The sequence below is a fragment of the Dermacentor albipictus genome, chromosome 3, assembly GCF_038994185.2.
Source record: "Dermacentor albipictus isolate Rhodes 1998 colony chromosome 3, USDA_Dalb.pri_finalv2, whole genome shotgun sequence".
Lineage (NCBI taxonomy): Eukaryota > Metazoa > Arthropoda > Arachnida > Ixodida > Ixodidae > Dermacentor > Dermacentor albipictus.
Genome location: NC_091823.1, coordinates 125,296,933 through 125,313,855, shown reverse-complemented (window position 1 = coordinate 125,313,855; position 16,923 = coordinate 125,296,933). Strand labels below are relative to the sequence as shown.

The window sequence follows — 16,923 nt, the reverse complement described above, 5'->3', positions numbered from 1 at the left end:
TAAATGCATTATGCAGTTTGGATGCTTTTTGCTTTTGTGAGAAACCCTTCGAATATTTGTCACAAAAGTTTTCACAAACTTCGTAACTTTAGTTGAAACGGTTCCACGAAGCCACGTATTTCTGTATCAGGTAGAGGCGCTTTCTCAAAGAGCAAAGTTTGGCCATTTTACAAGAAGCACTGCGGGACGACATAAGCCTAAGTTTCCTTGGGCCAGTACTAATTGTGTAAAATAACCCTTAGGGGCTGTGATGTACAATGGCTTAAATTTTGAGCGATGGGTGTTCAAAGATGTAGAATCTGCTAGTCGCGAAATCAGTGTTCTCAACCTTTAGTGAACTACACTTTCTTTTCAATAAATCTGCGCTGCGCCATGCAAAAATATGAAAGAAAGAAACACGTTGATTCCTTTCTACAGAGGCATTTGACTACCTCATGGAAAATGTTCGCCGAAAACAAAACAATACCCGGGACCCACCAAAGTATGTCCATCTCTGGAGACACCAAGGAGTTTATATAGTGACTACAACATATGAGCAACTCAGCCAATAAGGATTTGCAGGAATCACAAAAGGGATTCTTATTTCTTCTCTCTTTAACGGCAACTACACAATTTTCGAGCATAGGTGGAATAATTGTTTTTAACGTAAGTTTACCGAGTAGGCACGATAACAAGCTGTAGTTTTGTAAAAGCTTACCTATGAGTTTTAACAAGGGGTTGTTAACGAGTAATGAATCTCTAAAGTGAGATTTTGAATTAAAAACATCAGTGCGTTCTAAGAGACGTTTTACTATGTGACATAAAAACAGCCGTCTTCTCTTTTTCCTCACCCTTATGTCATGTGGGGCTGCAACGCGACCTTGCTGCCAAGTGACACGGTCACCGCCTTGTTGATTCCACAGGGCCACATAAAGTTGTTTCTGCGGTACCATTTTCTGGCATAGAACCTGAAAACAGTAGCATTTTTAACAATTGGCGAGAAAGAATTCGTTACATAAATTGATCACCGTAAAATAAAATAAAGCAGTGTAACTACAACTTACCCAATCGGGGTATATTTGGCAACATAGGACAACGTGTTAGCTTTTATGCCTAATAATGTATCATTTTTATAGGCATCATAGCCATAGTTTCAGTTCCCTCTTCATATTCACTCGATAATAGAAATTTTCAGTTGTGTTTCGCGACACAAGATTAGCAAGGTATGATATTATCTTGCGAAATGTCGTTCATAGTGGTCAATGCATTTGTGGCACTTGCTTCAGCAAGATGAGTAACAAGTATTCAATTAGTAGGTGTGTTTGTGATACCAGTGAACGTTATGACAATAAGGAATCTAGAAGATAGATGCATAGTTTCTGCATTCTCTTCACGTTGCTGAGATGAGAAATCTATTCTGAAAACACTGACAAGTGCAGCAACTTGGACGGTTTGGTAAGCTTGCATTGTGAATGCAAAACAGGGTTGAAAAAATACGAGAACAAAGATAAGGTAGACGTGACAAACGCTAACTTCAAACAAACATTTCTTAAAAATCACACAAGTATTATACACTACTCTTATCTCAGATGTGTCACAAACCATGCATCGAACAGACCAAAACCAAGCAAGAACTGGGGATAACTATTATTATAAATCTGAAGTTGAATAGTGCAGGCGCACATGTAAGTTAAGAATCACTATGAAGTATGTCTGCCGCGACATCAAACCAGCCAGCTACCACGAGACATCAAACTAGTATGAAGGTACGACATTTCATTATCTAAAGACGCACCAGAGGTTTGCTCATGCACGTGGCGCCCTGATTTTGGATATAGAAAGGTTTAGTCAGCTCCCCAATTTATCGACCTCTACGGCAAAGCAGAACTGTCTTGCATTCCAAGATGAGCCTGCATCCGCATCGCTTCCAGTGTAGCGCCCAATCAAAGTGTGCAGCACTTTTATAGAAGCTAACATGCTTCCGCCTTTTTAAGTTCGTCGACATAGACGCAAATATATAGCTGATGAAAGAATTAGTCGCTAAAGTGATTTTAGTCTATCATTCGAACAATGCTTCAGCATAAGTTCAATTATGGGGTTGATTTTCATGTTTGAAAAGGTGGATAATTATTGCGCAGATTGTATATTTTATTACAGCGTACTTGTTTTTATTACATTATTCTGAAAGCAGTGGTGTTGCGGCTGGGAATTTATACTATGGGTTTTCTTATCCTGTTTCTGAGCTGGCGGATGCTAGTTACTGAAAACTGTCATGAACGTATCACGGAAAAGTTTGCCATTCTTGCCAACGTACATCGTTGCGAAATATAAATGCGCGCCAGAAATGGTGACGTAATATCTCCACATTGTTGGATTTCCTTCCCTAATCAGCAGAAGTTGGGTACTTAAAAAGAAACAGCCTCAGGCAATGCTGAATTATCTAACCATGGTTTCATGTACACTTCGTACGGCGGATTTCTTCATAATAAATGACGTAAGACAACGCTGGTGCGGACACTTACAAAGAAGCCCAAGTAGTGACAAACAACCTCTGAAGAATCGGAATTTGTGAAGTCGCGTTTTGTTCGTCTATACCACACTTGGCGTCAATTTGAAATTGTTAATTTGATTCTCATAATAAGGAGGACAGGAGTAACATAGATTAAAGGACGATAATAAATTTCGTGTTGTCGAAGCCTGGGCATTTCGGATAAAAATTGATTCCCGCGATCTCGCTTTTCAAATAAAAAATGTTCAAATTTATCACCATCACACCAAGCATTTGAAGGAACCCTGAAACGATATTGTACAAACGTAGAGGCCTTAGGGCAGGTCCTTTTGATAATTAAGTGACGCATATAAGCACTTCGCATAACACATGCAAGTTATTGCAAGGTTTTAAATATTTGCATCGCTACGGATCACAGCGGCAACGCTGCCCTGAGTTTTGAGCGTAGTTAGCCCAATTGACGTCAGTTGGGCGTGCAATCCTACTGGCTGCCCAGGTGGGGTCGTCGACAAATTTTCCAACTCTACGGGAAACAAATGTTGTTCGTAATAGTTTCACCATTGGTAATTTCTTTCTATAAGAAAAGGTAACAGAACGAGAATGCACAATGACAATTTATCGCTACATTTAAGAACTACCGACACACAGAAAGTGTCACCTGATTTTGTTACAATGTTCTCCGTCTTGACGCAAGCTGCGCAGTCGCTGTTGGTATCAAGCGTTCTTTTTTCGAGCACAACGGACCGATCTTTTGACATTGTGGAATGCAAATCTAGCCGCAGGTGGCATGTCAAGCTGTGACAGTAGCGTGTGCCTCTGCAAGGCAACATGCGAGTGGGGTGGCTGCAGCGCACGTCTGTCGGTATCCGATCGGCGCCAACATATCCGCGTCTGTGGCCGTCACTTCACGCCAGACGATACTACCACAATAATGTTTTAGTGTGACCGGTATTAGGCTAAACGCCAAGCAGACTGGGCGTTTTACTCGACGGCTGAACGCGCAAACATGAATGGTCTGCACAGCGCAGCATGGTGGCCTGGTGGCACAACGCTCAAACAGACAAAGTGCTAATAAGGCAGTAACCAAGTGTGTTCTAATTTGTCGCATGTGCACGCACGATTGTAATCGTGAGAACATTGTCTTTTTCAATGTTTAAAATGTTTTACGCTTGCTCAAAGCAATAGTAGCTCTGTGTTTGGCTGGTTAGGCATTACGCCACCAGGTGGCTGCACCATGCAGGACGCTCAGCCTGCTCACGTTTACGGCAAATCCCCTTCATCACAGTGCTAGCAGCCTGGAGAGAAAACACCCAGCTCGCCTGCGGTTATCGCAATACCGGATACGTTCAGCGCTGTGACCAAACGCTTGCAATGCAGGCTGCTTCGATGGCTCTCGCGCAGGGTCGATGTCTAGGCGGGTAGCGGAGAGATCGGAGAGCGTTCGCGCAATAGCTCGAAAACAACTGGAAGAAGACGCCATAATGTCGCATCATGACGCCGAGCCAGAGAAAGCGGGACTTAGCTCCGATCACTCGGCGGAGGAGTTGAGGAAAAAAAGCATGGCTAAGGAATAGGTAGCTTGTAATCGTCCGTAGCAGTTTTAATATTAGACGCTTCACATAAATTGTGGCGCAAATGCTCCACTGTAGCTATACCTTGGCCTCTACAAAATTTGTCGAAACCACTTCAGGGACCCTTTAAACGTCGCGGGAATTATAGGAGGGTAGGCCTTGAGATAATCGTGTGTGTTGTAGTAGTCATATTCAATGCTGAATATTTACAATAATAGTGATATTCTTATCGTTCAAACCTTTATCACAAGAGCCAAAGTGAAGTGTTGCACTTCATTGGAACCTTTAAGGTGCTACGAGAGCGGTGAGCTAAATGCAAAAGATAAGATAAAGTGGAGTTCGTTGGCCCGCCTGTCTCATCATGGCTGGTGAAAAAAGAAGTGCTATATTCCATAAATATTTATGATGTAACTGCGAGAAAAATCTTGTGCCATATAAGTACAAATCTCACCTTAAGGTTCGTATCATTGAGCCCCGATATGATGTACCAAAACACGACACACTGCGATATCATGTTGTTTTCAGGAAGGCTCTCTCCGATAAGCCCGGCTGAGTCACCGCTTCTTATGTCGTGGTTGCTCACGAATACGTATGAACCTGAAAAAAAAAGCTAGTAAAAAATGCGCTCATGCGAGCCTAAAGCCACTAATGCATGTCCTATGATGCGCCTTTATAATTCGATGACGATGGAGATTTCCACACATCATTAGACAAGGCGCAAATGTTATCAGATGCATTGGCAAATGTTGCCCCAGCAGGCAACACTATCGTGGCTCTCATTACGGAGAACACCAATGAACGAGACATGATGGTGAGGATGATGAAGATGCTGCGCAGGTTGTGGTGGTGGCGGTGGTGGTTCGATTTTGCGGCTGAAGGTCCACATATGACATGTAAGTTTCGAGCTCACGGTAATGGGCTGTGTCAATTATAAGCAAGATATAATGTGTTTGAGGGCTGTATGGCGACTCAGAACTGACTCCTGCATTACTGACCTTGACATTGTGCTCTCTACAGCTACCAGAGACAGTTTCTTGAGTCAGCTTTGGCACAGCTCAATGACCGGCCACTGTGTCATCAGACAATTTGTAGGGCCGCCGTGTGCAGTCTTAACACCAGAAGGCGACAAATGCGCAATTGAAGTTCCTCCTGTCAAGCGACATAGTTGAATGAATGTGACAACTCCGTATTATTTTGTGTTGGTTGACATCCCACCTTTCGCATCCAATGAACTCGATTTCTATCTCTTAGCTGGACGAGTTGATGCCACATAGTGTACAGATTTAGGTGCAGGCTATGTTGCACCCCCCCCCCCCCCCCGTTCTCACTTTTCAGTACTTACCTAGTCTTCTAAATCACTGGTTTTGTTGTGTTAGATGAGGATGGTTCATTACGTTTCATATACAATATTTTCTGTAGTTTAGTTGAAATGAAGTGCACTTAGAATGCACAATGAATCGCTTTAAAATACGGCAGATGTCGCGAAAAACAGACACTTTGCGCGTTCAAGGATGAAGTTTGTGCGCACTGATTATTTTAAGTCATACGAGTAGTGAATTAACAGCACCAGTCCGGTAACGAAAGTCTGTATTATGATCTGCATTATGTAATGCTATTGCCACTACAGCTTTGCAGTCACTTCGTCAAATACACACCCTACAAATGACTCCTTTCATCAAGCCCCCACCGACAACAATCGCACGTGACATCACTGTACTAACCCTTTAAACCTAACATGCCGAGGATGAGGAAGCCGCCTTTGACGAAGATAGGTTGTCCTATCGAAACGTTGGCCAGCCTTTCTGAGGTACCTTATCCCTGTTTATACCCTATGTACCACGTTTCATCAAAACGAATTCTGTGAATGGCTAAGAGGAACAATGCACAAAATAAACCAAAGTCATTCACTGTTTGTTGGTGGTGCGTGCCTCACCTGAATTGTTTCCGAAAGTATGGTCCCGAGGTGGTCTCAGTAGAGTAGTCTTCACTTTTCCCCCACCGAGAATCCAGGATAATCTGTTGTTTCTTCGTTTGTTGACATTTTTCCACGTACACCAGCCGTCTTCGAAGCTGCAGTGTCGGTTCTGCAAATCTAAGCATAGCACCAGTAAGCGATGTCTCCAGATTAAGTTGCGGATAAAGTAGATCAACATAGAAGGATACGGTTCCGCTGCTTTTAAAGAAAGCCGTGATAGATATAAAAAAAAAAATATGGGGTTCTACGTGCCGAAACCGCTTTCTGATTATGAGGCACACCGTATTGGAGGACTCCGCAAATTTTGACCACATAGGGTTCTTTAACGTGCCCCTAAATCCATGTACACGGATGTTTACACCTTTCGCCTCCATGGAAGTGTGGTCGCCGTGGCCGAGACTCGATCCCGCGACCTCGTGTTCAGCAGCCCAGCACCATAGCCACTGAGCAACCACGGCGGGTGCGATATGTGGGTGTGATATGCGGGTCTGATGTGCGGGTGACATGCGGTTAATATGCGGATGATATGCGGGTGTGATAAGCCCAATCTGCGTTAAGAAGTGGGACAACGTTGCTCTAGGCGTGCGTAGCTGATTTTATTGATTGCGAGTATTAGCTACTAACGTAACTTCAGGAATCAAAATAAAACTATTAACAGCAGTAAAAGCAAATATAACATGCAACTTGGAAATTATGACACGCATGGCAAGCAAATATCGTCATTACCTTCTGTAAAAAGATAAATGAAAATAATACGTGCAATATACGTGAGTGCATTTTCATGCGATTGCAATGCGCAGTTTTTGTAGCCTGTAGATGTACCACGGCAATATGCTGCTTGCATTGCTCCCTAACGTTTTACCGGGACCATTTGCTCACAGTCAACTCTGTCGTTATGTTTTGTAATGTTTACTTGTAAGTCACACATGTGGAATGCAAACGAATACTAATCCTAAATTGTAACTCTTTTTGGACTAGGCGGTCGACCGCAGTAATTAAGCAGTAATGTAATTTTCCTAAAAGCAACTCAATCAACCACATAAAGAGAAATTTCCAAATTCTTAAACATGCAAACATTTTTCATTTTATCAATCGCTCAAATGGCCACCTAAATATGAGGATATCGTTGGAACAGCTGTCTGCCGACCGTCCCCGCCTCCCAAACCGTGGTGTGCTTTCAATTGAACCAATGAGCAAAACGTTCAGTAGTGGTGGTTATGGCACGATTGAAGACCAAGCGTTTTCAATGCGTAAGCATTCGTTGGCGAGTAGACTAGCCCGTCACAAAAAAAGTGTAATGCCTTGTATATGCACAAAAATACGTAATTTCCAAAGTTAAGACATTCAGTGGCTTTAATATCGTAAATTTATTTCATTTATTTATCAAATATGGCAGGCCCTCACAGCGGGCCCTTGCAGGAGATCCATAAATGTACAAAAATGCACAAAATAAGTTCAGCGTAGTGACAGCACAAAACATAAGCGCTAAATTACAATAGAACAGGTTGTACAGTAACAAGAGAAAGTTGATGCTGTGTGATACATGACTATGAGCAAGAAGCAATCAATTTGTCAACAGCATAAATGCTAATAATGACATCAGCCGGCAGCTTGTTCTATTCCTCAATTGTACGTGAAAAAAAAACAGTACTTGAAGGCGTTTATTTTGGCGTGGTATGGAGTTAGAGACTGATCATGGTATGCCCTGGAGATGTTTGCTAACATGCCTTGTAACATTGTAAATTTGGCAACAATGCCGAGTAGATATTTTGTAGATGTTTGATTTAGTAGGTGTTTGGCAATGTCAATGATTCGTAACATTATAAGCTATAAAACCAATTTAGCCCCCTTCCTAAAAAAAGGAGAGCATACCAATAGGGATACATAGGTCGCCTTAGAAAATGCATGGGAAAGCTCATAGTAGGGGAGGGCCAACTTCAAATCTGGTAGTAGGCCAAGATAAATTTAGGGGTGGGCCGGCCAAGGTAAATTTAAAGGTGGACGAAGCTAAACATGAGAATGGGCGAACTTAAACTTAGGGGTGGGCAACTTAAACGTTTAGGTGGGTCAACTTAAATGTGGTGGTTAGCCAATATTAAATTTGGAATTGGGCCAGCTCAAACTTGTGGGCACGCTTAAGCATAGTTGGACAACTCTAGTGGAGTTTCTGCATTATTTTTTTTGTCTCAGTGGGAGTGTGATAGGGGACAAGGGAGACTAAAATAAGTCAGAGCGCTGAAAGATGGCGTCGGTGCTAGTCAGTGTATGCCTGCCTGACTCAGAATTAAAGAAAAGCAATCAATCAATCCCTCGACTCCTGAATAAGGCTTTGCAGAAAAGTAATGATTGGCGCAGAACTACCTTTAAGAGGAAGCTTTAGCTCGGGCCCAACTCCGACGCGGCCTATTCAAATACATGTAAAAACGCAGAAACGTTTTCCTGAGATAATCTCTGGACCGAGTTTAATGAAATTTGTTGCATTTGAGAGAAAAAGTTAAATTCTAGTTACTGTTGGAAGTGGCATTTTTATTTAGGGCGTGAATTTTGTTAAAAGGATTATCAAAAATTCAGACGTTTGAAAAAAATAGAAGCATGAAGTTTACAAACTAAACGCTCTGCATCAAGAACAGATATCGCGATTCTGTAAACGGCATCCATTAGACCATTCAAAGCGGACAAATTTGTTATGTCAGTTTACATCTTACGTGAATTTGTTACGTTGTTTACAAGGGTTCTGCAAAAGTTGTAATTACACATTTCGCCATTTTTTGAGGTTCATGTGTAACATAACAATTTTTTCCGCTTTAGATGTGCTATCAGGTACAATTCACAGAATTGCGATATATTTTTTCTTGCTGAGTTACGGAGTTGTAAACTTGATAGTTTCGTTTTCTGAAAATTTGCGTTTTTTTCCAAATTTTTATAAAAAATTGACGACCTAAATCGGAAATTTGAAACCAACAGTCACTAGATTTTAAGTTTTTCTTTTATATGCAGCAAATCCCGCCAACTTTGGTGCAGTGGTTGCCCAGAAAAACCAATTCTCCTTTTACATGTATTTAGATAGGAGCACCCGAGCTAAAGCTTCCTCTTAAGCATTAGAAGAGGACGACAGTGCTGGCAGAAACACCACCTTTTTTTCAACTCCAACAGAAGCTTCAAAGAGGAATTAATTTCTGTTGCAAATGTATAGTGTAGAACAACAGTATGTTATCGACCCTACATGGGGCAATAAGACATCAATCTATCTGGAGTCAGCAATACTCCCCCTTCCCCCGCCCCCCGTAACGCTTTAATAAAATCCATAAAATGAGAAATGATTGCAAGCTCCACCAGCACTCGCGGTAAGCACTGCAAGGCTCGCGTCTATTGCACATTCACTGTTGTGGAAGATGCCTTAGCATAACACATTTTGGATGCGTACTACAAGTGAAATCAGACATCTATGCAACTGAGTCATTATTCATGGTGGTATTGCTTGAGTCGCTTAGTGTAGTCGAATTCGCATGTTTCTGCGTGTTCTTTAATTCCTTTTGAGTACTTCATTTTACTTGACTGGCAACATGGTGGGTATGCAGGCACACTTGGATTTTCTTGCATATGTGGCAGTACTTTCAGCGCGTTTCTATTTCGTTTTCCCTTTGACAAATGGCAGCTGGTAAATGGAATGGCGTCAATTATCCTTAACTTGATAACATGAAATTGAAGGGCGGCAATTCTTGGTTCATATCGTTATTGTTTTTTTTATTTCAAGGCTGCAGTATTGTTCGTCATTATATCATCATAAGTACTAATGCCATATCTCTATTGTTGAGAATTCGAAAATGCGGAAAGAAAGAAGTTGTAATACCACTTATCTTAAACGGTGTCTCAAAGTTGCAACGAAGTAACACGCTTATCACCGGACTTTTGAGACACGCCCACCTGTGCTCAAGTGAACGTGGTCTCTAGCTGTGGAGACACTGGATGGCTCGTTCGTTTCACACCAGGAAGTTGATTCAAAACCATCCTTACTGAAATGTTCTGTATGCCATTCTGGTAATTCTTCATCCTTTCTGTATAATTCTTACTGAAACTCCAAGGGCTCTACATCAATTGCTTCTAATTTCCATAAGAACCACATGAAAAACATATAGAAATATTAAAGTGAATACACAGTGCATTAGCAGCGATGGGATGAGCCTCGACGTGGAGGGATCCATAAGTCAGTTTGTATTCGTACAGGCAACAATAGTCTTCACTGGCGCCTTTTTTTTGCATGCGTTCGTTCCCTAGCTTCAGTCACGTTTACGGAATCAAACAAAGCAAGCGTAAGATATCGCAAAGTGCCACTTTAAGGGGGACAGTAACGATACCACCACAGAGCGCTGTCTATATGGTACTTATTACAGAAAAACCATGTTACGTACTTCTCGTTCCAGTGCAGTCTTGAAGTGTGATGGCATCAATCGCGCAGAAGGGTCTAGCAATGAACTGTTCCGACTGTAAGGCGCATTGGAATTCGATCTGCATAGAAGCCATTGCGTAATACTTTTTTGAAGTTGCCTGTGACAGTTTCACAATCAACTTCATAAAAAAATTGAAACAAGAATTAGATTAAGGAGTTTTACGTGCCAAAACAACGGTCTGATTAGGAGGTGCACCGTAGTGAAAGGCTCCGGAAATTTGGGCCGCCTGGGGTTCTCTAAGGTGGACCTAAATCTATGTACATGGGTGTTTTCACATTCCGCCCCCATGGAAATGCGGAATGGCCGCGATTCGATCTCGCGACCTCGTGCCTAGAAGCCTGACACAACAGCCACTAAGCAACCACGGTGGCTAGCCTGCACCGAAACAACCCGTTGGTGTCACGATGTTCTATTTATTTGGAGCCATGCATTGTCTATGTGTTAACATAGCTGGTGGGTAAGTGGCAAAAAAAAAATTCCCAGTAATAACTTCACATCAGGCATCATGTTTTCCTCTGCAAGCAATCACAAAAAATGGTAAGAATCAATTGAACAATTAGGAGAGTACTGAATTCGTATTCTTGAATATCTAAGATATCATACCGCCTTATTGTAGCGAAACAAGGTGAATTAAAATTCATGTTTTAAAAATTGCACCTACCCGCCGTGGTTGCTCAGTGGCTATGGTGTTGGGCTGCTGAGCATGAGGTCGTGGGATCGAATCCCGGCCACGGCGGCCGCATTTTGATGGGGGTGAAATGCGAAAACACCCACGTACTTTGATTTAGGTGCACTTTAAAGAACCCCAGGTGGTCGAAATTTCCGGAGTCCTCCACTACGGCGTGCCTCATAATCAGAAAGCGGTTTCGGCACGTAAAACCCCATAACATAACTTAAAAATTGCACATTTATCATTTATTATATCTTGAAATCCGTTAGTTTGAATAAATAATGCTGTAATGGCAAAGTGAAAAAAAAACATACCCACAATCATTATTCAGTCGTTACATGGCCCTACGAATTCTTCATAGACGTACCTTGAAGTCATTTTTTAGTTTGAAGGTCACGTCCACAGTGGCCCAGGTGCCCCTAACCAATGCCTCAGGAGGCTGGTACCAGAGATGTTCACGCCCAGCTAAGCTGCCTGAAAAAGTTGCGTCAACATGTACAGTTCATGAAGATTACAAGAACAATGGCGGAAAAACTATTCAAAACACAATATTTTAGATAAACTTATCGGCACCATCGGAAGTGAACCTTTTAGCTATACAGTATTTATCGATCAAGTTTAAGCAACGCTTACTTAAAGCCTCCACGGTTCTTTTTTTCTTGAACGTTTTCTCGACAAAACTTTCTGAGTTTATTGCTTCAAAATCGTTGCATGTGTTGATAGATATGAAATACGAAAGGAGGTCCTATAGTCAAATACTGTATTGAGACCTCCGGTCTAGGTTAGGTGGTCAGAGTAATTGCTACATGGCAGCGAGATAAAGCTATATCATGAGATTAACAAAGAAGTCATAAAGTAGAACTGAGATAAAAGACACGTTGAGCAATTCAAAGTTTCTTCTGTGTTCTCTAAAAAAATAGAAACCCTGAAGTTACACAGCATTGACAGCGAACAAATAATAATGACCTGGCAGAAGTATGTTCTATAAATGAGCACACATTTCAAAGCATCGACTGTGTTAATATGTACGAAACCAAATATACGGCTTAAGGTTAGCAGGCATATAAAATGAATCACTGGCGCTATTTTCTTGCGAATAATCCGGATAAAGTCGTTGGTGAAAATAAAACTGGTCTTTGGTAGCAAATTAATCAAAATGGTAAAAATATGCACTGAAGAAGTGTTACCAGTGGTGGAAGCTGTAATGTTATACGCCTTTTCGGGGGTCGCCTCAGTCCAGGGAATGTAGTACCGAAACTGAAGGCATCGAACTGCAGGACGTCCAGGCAGCTTTGGAGAAGTCAAGACAGCTCTCGTAAAATTATTTCTGAGACCGAGGTACACGACACCACCTGGAAAAAGATGACCATCTCTGTCATATGCTACAACATATCCTCAGGGACGGAGCTAGTCACATATGGTTTCATAATTTTGCATTAGAACCCTTTCATTCTTCCAACTCTCAACAATAAAATTCAATGAACACCTATTTATCCCTACATGGAACAATGGGAAGGCTATGTGACTACCACGCAATGCTTACACATCATGCCGCAACCTAAGGTTGTGGGTTCGAGTGCCTTAATTACATGTATCTTAATTCACTGTGACTTAATTTACTTCGCCTTAATCAAAACGAAAGTCGTAGGCTCGACTGCCACAAAAGGTCGTGCACTCGAGTGCCTTAATGAACTACATCTTACTTAACTATGCCCTAATTCGCGTTTTAAATGGTAAAAAGAGAGAAGCGCAATTGTCTTTGTTTACTGACAAAGCTGCAAAACGTATCGCCAAAAGGGGGTAGGGACTCCTTACTGTAAACTGAGCATTTTACTCCTGCCTCCTACTTGGGTGTGTATTCGGCTGGATTGAACCAACATGGATTGAACCAACATGGAACAAACAAGGATTGAACCCGTGCATATGCTCGATCGCTTGGCAAACAGCCAGAAACACTGTGGAAATTAACACGAGCCAGTATATTTTTCTCACGAAAGTTCCACTCTCCATTCCCGTCATCCAGAGCAAGAATGATGGTGATCGATGAAATGAGACCAATAGTAGCAGCGTCATACTGCTAACTATGGGTCTTGCCGGTTACCGAGTATTTTATTCGAAACGAAACTAATAAGGCCTATAGGAAAGTTCACTTCTCCATATTATTTGTTGGCCATTGGAAATACGCGGGCAGCGGGGCTTTCGTAGGTGGCTGCGTAGTTTGCAACAGGGAGAGCCAACAGTTGATGCAGTCGCCTTCCTCCTTACCATGCAGCATATTGCTGGATAAAGGTACCGCAGCTGTAAATGAAACTTTTTCTTTTTATAACAGCAATCTCGACAGATAGCGTTGACGCTAATGTGTCGGTCACAGCTGTGCGCCACCAAAATCGGGTACAACATTTATTTCTACAGAGGTAAAAGTATGTAGCGTGCTATGCAAGATGCTTCTTTCTAAGCCTCACGAACAGCGGCTACTTATACTACTACTACTACTACTATTACTACTACTACTACTACTGTTTCACGTCGGCACCACGTTTTTCTGTGTGTCTCGAGACGGCAAATTGGGCCAGTTGGTCAAGATTAATTATTAGGTTCGTTACAGCGCAACACAGGACACGGGCAATAGGAAGATATAAAATTACAACACGGCGCTGACTCTCAACTGATGTTTTTATTGAAGATATGTCTAACACATGTATAGGTGCCATTTCATAACCATGATCTTTGTGTCTCGGGCATGTCATGGTTATGAACTGCCACCTGTCTTTATGTCAGACATATCTTCAACAAAAATATCAGCTGAGAGTCAGCGTCGTGTCGTCGTTTAATACCTTCCTTTTGTCCGTGTGTTGTGTTGCGCTGTAAGGAGCCTTACTAAGAGTGTCTGAGTGTCAGCCAGCTCGGAGCATATATGAAACAAGAAGTAGGATATGCATGCTAATCGTGTGATTAAACCTGACAAATGGTATCTGCACTGTACTCATGCGTTTGTCATAAATAAATTCGGGCGCGATGTGTAAAATGGTAATTTTCTCAGGTTATTCCATCACGGCTTATCCTCTTTTTCATGAATGGTAACCACGTTAGGTAAGCCGTAGTGAGACATTGAAAAACATTGACATTTACGGAAACATTTCTAGTGTTATCACGTGTTAAATTTCCTTCCCCATAGACAACTGTAATGCTGAAGAATACTAATTATACAGCGCAGCTCTAGCACCTGTATTTGGAAGCGCTTGGTTGCACAGAAATTACCGCAGTGACAATGTGAGATTCACTTGACCAAAATAAACAGCAGCGTTAAATGTGCCTCTTCGCAATACTTGATGGCAGTTTTACTCATTTTTAGTTCAAGACGAAGGGCAAAATGTTTCACTGTTGTTGCGTCAGTAAAACAGACATAAGCTGGAAATTGGCCTCGATATGACAGAAGCGGCTAGAATATAGCGGTAACTTGAACCCTATCCATTTACTCTTACTGCCAAGAAGGTAATGATTGTTCAAAGCTGCTCATGGCAGCAACAGCAGGACGTTTTAGGGTCTCACCAGGTAATTACGTTGCCCGCCATGACAGACTTATACATGCTATTCAGTGCCATACATTTTCCCAATTTGGAACCTTTGCATAAAATCTCAACTATTTAAGTTTTAAGCTCGAATGCCTCGTAGCTCATGTAGAGCACCGAGTTATGCAAAATAATATGGGCAGTCATGGCACAAAAGGAGACACATGTGCACTGATGGGCTAATATACGGTAAGAGTAAATTCAAACGCAAGCAGTTTGATTCTATTAAAAACATGGTTTCTTTTCCACGCTCATTGGGAAAGTTAACAGTTTCTAACAATTTGTAACAGACACTTTAAATGGTAACTTGGGGCTAATCCATGCTTAAAAACTGGTGACAAGGCGGGAACACATCGCACTTCTACGTGCTTTTGCGCGCTACAGGCGATCTCGGGAGTCAATTGCTATTGGCGTTTAAATTTGTGCTGATTGTGCGTATCGTGAAGGAATAAGCACCTGCAAATCGTTAATTCTTGCCTAGAAATAGTGTAATTTGTTCGCTTTGCTCCCATGATTATGTATTTTGAAAGGTAGTTTTTTGCCCTGCACGTTGTGCAAAAGCGATTAAAATACCCAACCTGCAATGTCCACTCTGACAAGAAAGCAGTCAACCACAACATGAAGCGCAGTTACTGTACGTGATAACGTTCCTAAAAGTCACGATCGTTACATATGCGAACTATATTTTAATTTTTTTTGCGGAACAGTGTGTTAAACTTATTTGGGAAGATCGTACCAAGTGCATAGTAGCATGTCTATTGCAAAGCTGATCATTGGCTGAACCAGCCCACGATCATGTTCTCCTCATGTGTTTGCGTTTTTGGCTCGCGCTATGGAAGTGGCATTGTGCATTGAAATCTTACGACATTGTAGTTCGCACATGAAATGTTTATTGACTGAGCTGTATTTATTTTTGTATTCATATCAATTGCGAGACTGATGTGGGCAAAGTCATTGAGGCTGCTTACCAGTCCTGTCTTCAAGGGTGTGCTCAGTTCACAAGAGCACAGCCATCTTTGTAGATTTGGATTGCTCCGTTCCCAAGCTATTTCAATATGTAAAGAGCGGTTCATGCAAATTCACAGTATCAGACAACAATGCCATAATATTGGGAGCTATTGTTGAGGGAGGCATGGCGAAATAAGGTGTACGAGAAGATACGTACGAAGCTAAACACAGTCGTAAGGTTGGCTCATTCAATTGGCGCTTTTTTCAAAGAAATCACAGGTAAATTTCTATGATCTCTAGAGTACCATAGAATTCAAACGAGATATAATTTAGCTAGAAGATAGAGGCTTGAAGTGATTAATGGTGACCCAGCAAGCAAAGACTGACAGGAGTGCATGCTTACTTAGAAATAAATTATACCACAATGACCTTAGCTCACGACAGCAAAGGGGAAAAAAAAGAAACGGTGCGGCACAGAAAAGTATGCATGTCAAAGCAGTAACTCAACTTGGAATGAATACAATGAGCAAAATAATGTTTCTTGAAGCCTTGTCATGCTCAAGCTACACAGTGTCACGTGCTCACCGTGATAACTGCCTGTTGAATAGTCCGGAAGGAAGAAGCTCTTCCGCGGGCTTCCTTCAAGTTTCCATTTATTGTCGCCCCTTCCAAGATCATAGCCGCATGTGTCGCCCCAGTCGAAGTTACAGGAGCCATCCGTTGGTTCTGGAATGCGTTGAATTGTTACAATTACACAGAAGCGAGGGCTGAAATAATTGGGACGAAGTGCATAGCTCGCTCGGGCCCAAAACACTTTTGTTCGTATTATTTATTCATCTTCTCCGGTATAGTACGCAATTATTTACTAATATAGCATTTATGAATTAAATGTAGGAAACATAGAACTCAATAATATAAACAATATCTGTTTACCGTTCGGTAAAATGAGAGTGCATAAGGACACAACTTAGTACGATCAGCATATGAATTATTGTTGTTATTTACCTGTCAAATATATGCTTTGCTTCAGCGATAGTGTGTTGGGAGGCTAGTTGGTAAGACATCTTTTCATGAACTTAAACTGCGCTAGGCATGACACATAGAGGTGCAAGAAGACAGGACAACGCAACTAGCGAGAACAACAAGTTGCTAGTCTGCGTCAATCCTTTCTTCTTCTAACTGGGTTTCTCGTCCCTGGCGCAGTTGAAGTTCACAAAATTTGCTCGTGTTTTCTTAAAATCTTTTACAGAACAC

At 41.7% G+C, this 16,923-nt stretch overlaps 1 protein-coding gene across 2 annotated transcripts in view; it reads right to left on the bottom strand.

Annotated features, from left to right (window-relative positions):
* The window catches only part of LOC135909442 (MAM and LDL-receptor class A domain-containing protein 1-like), a 269,265-nt gene that overhangs the window by 228,370 nt on the left and 23,972 nt on the right, over positions 1-16,923 (bottom strand). For both annotated transcript variants that reach the window (XM_065441399.2, XM_070536030.1), the window contains exons 5-11: positions 16,255-16,395; positions 12,340-12,504; positions 11,520-11,626; positions 10,444-10,540; positions 5,993-6,151; positions 4,511-4,656; positions 831-947 (exon numbers count right to left, since the gene is read on the bottom strand). In XM_065441399.2, coding sequence (XP_065297471.2) covers positions 831-947; positions 4,511-4,656; positions 5,993-6,151; positions 10,444-10,540; positions 11,520-11,626; positions 12,340-12,504; positions 16,255-16,395 — 932 coding nt within the window. The remainder of the gene's footprint in view (positions 1-830; positions 948-4,510; positions 4,657-5,992; positions 6,152-10,443; positions 10,541-11,519; positions 11,627-12,339; positions 12,505-16,254; positions 16,396-16,923) is intronic.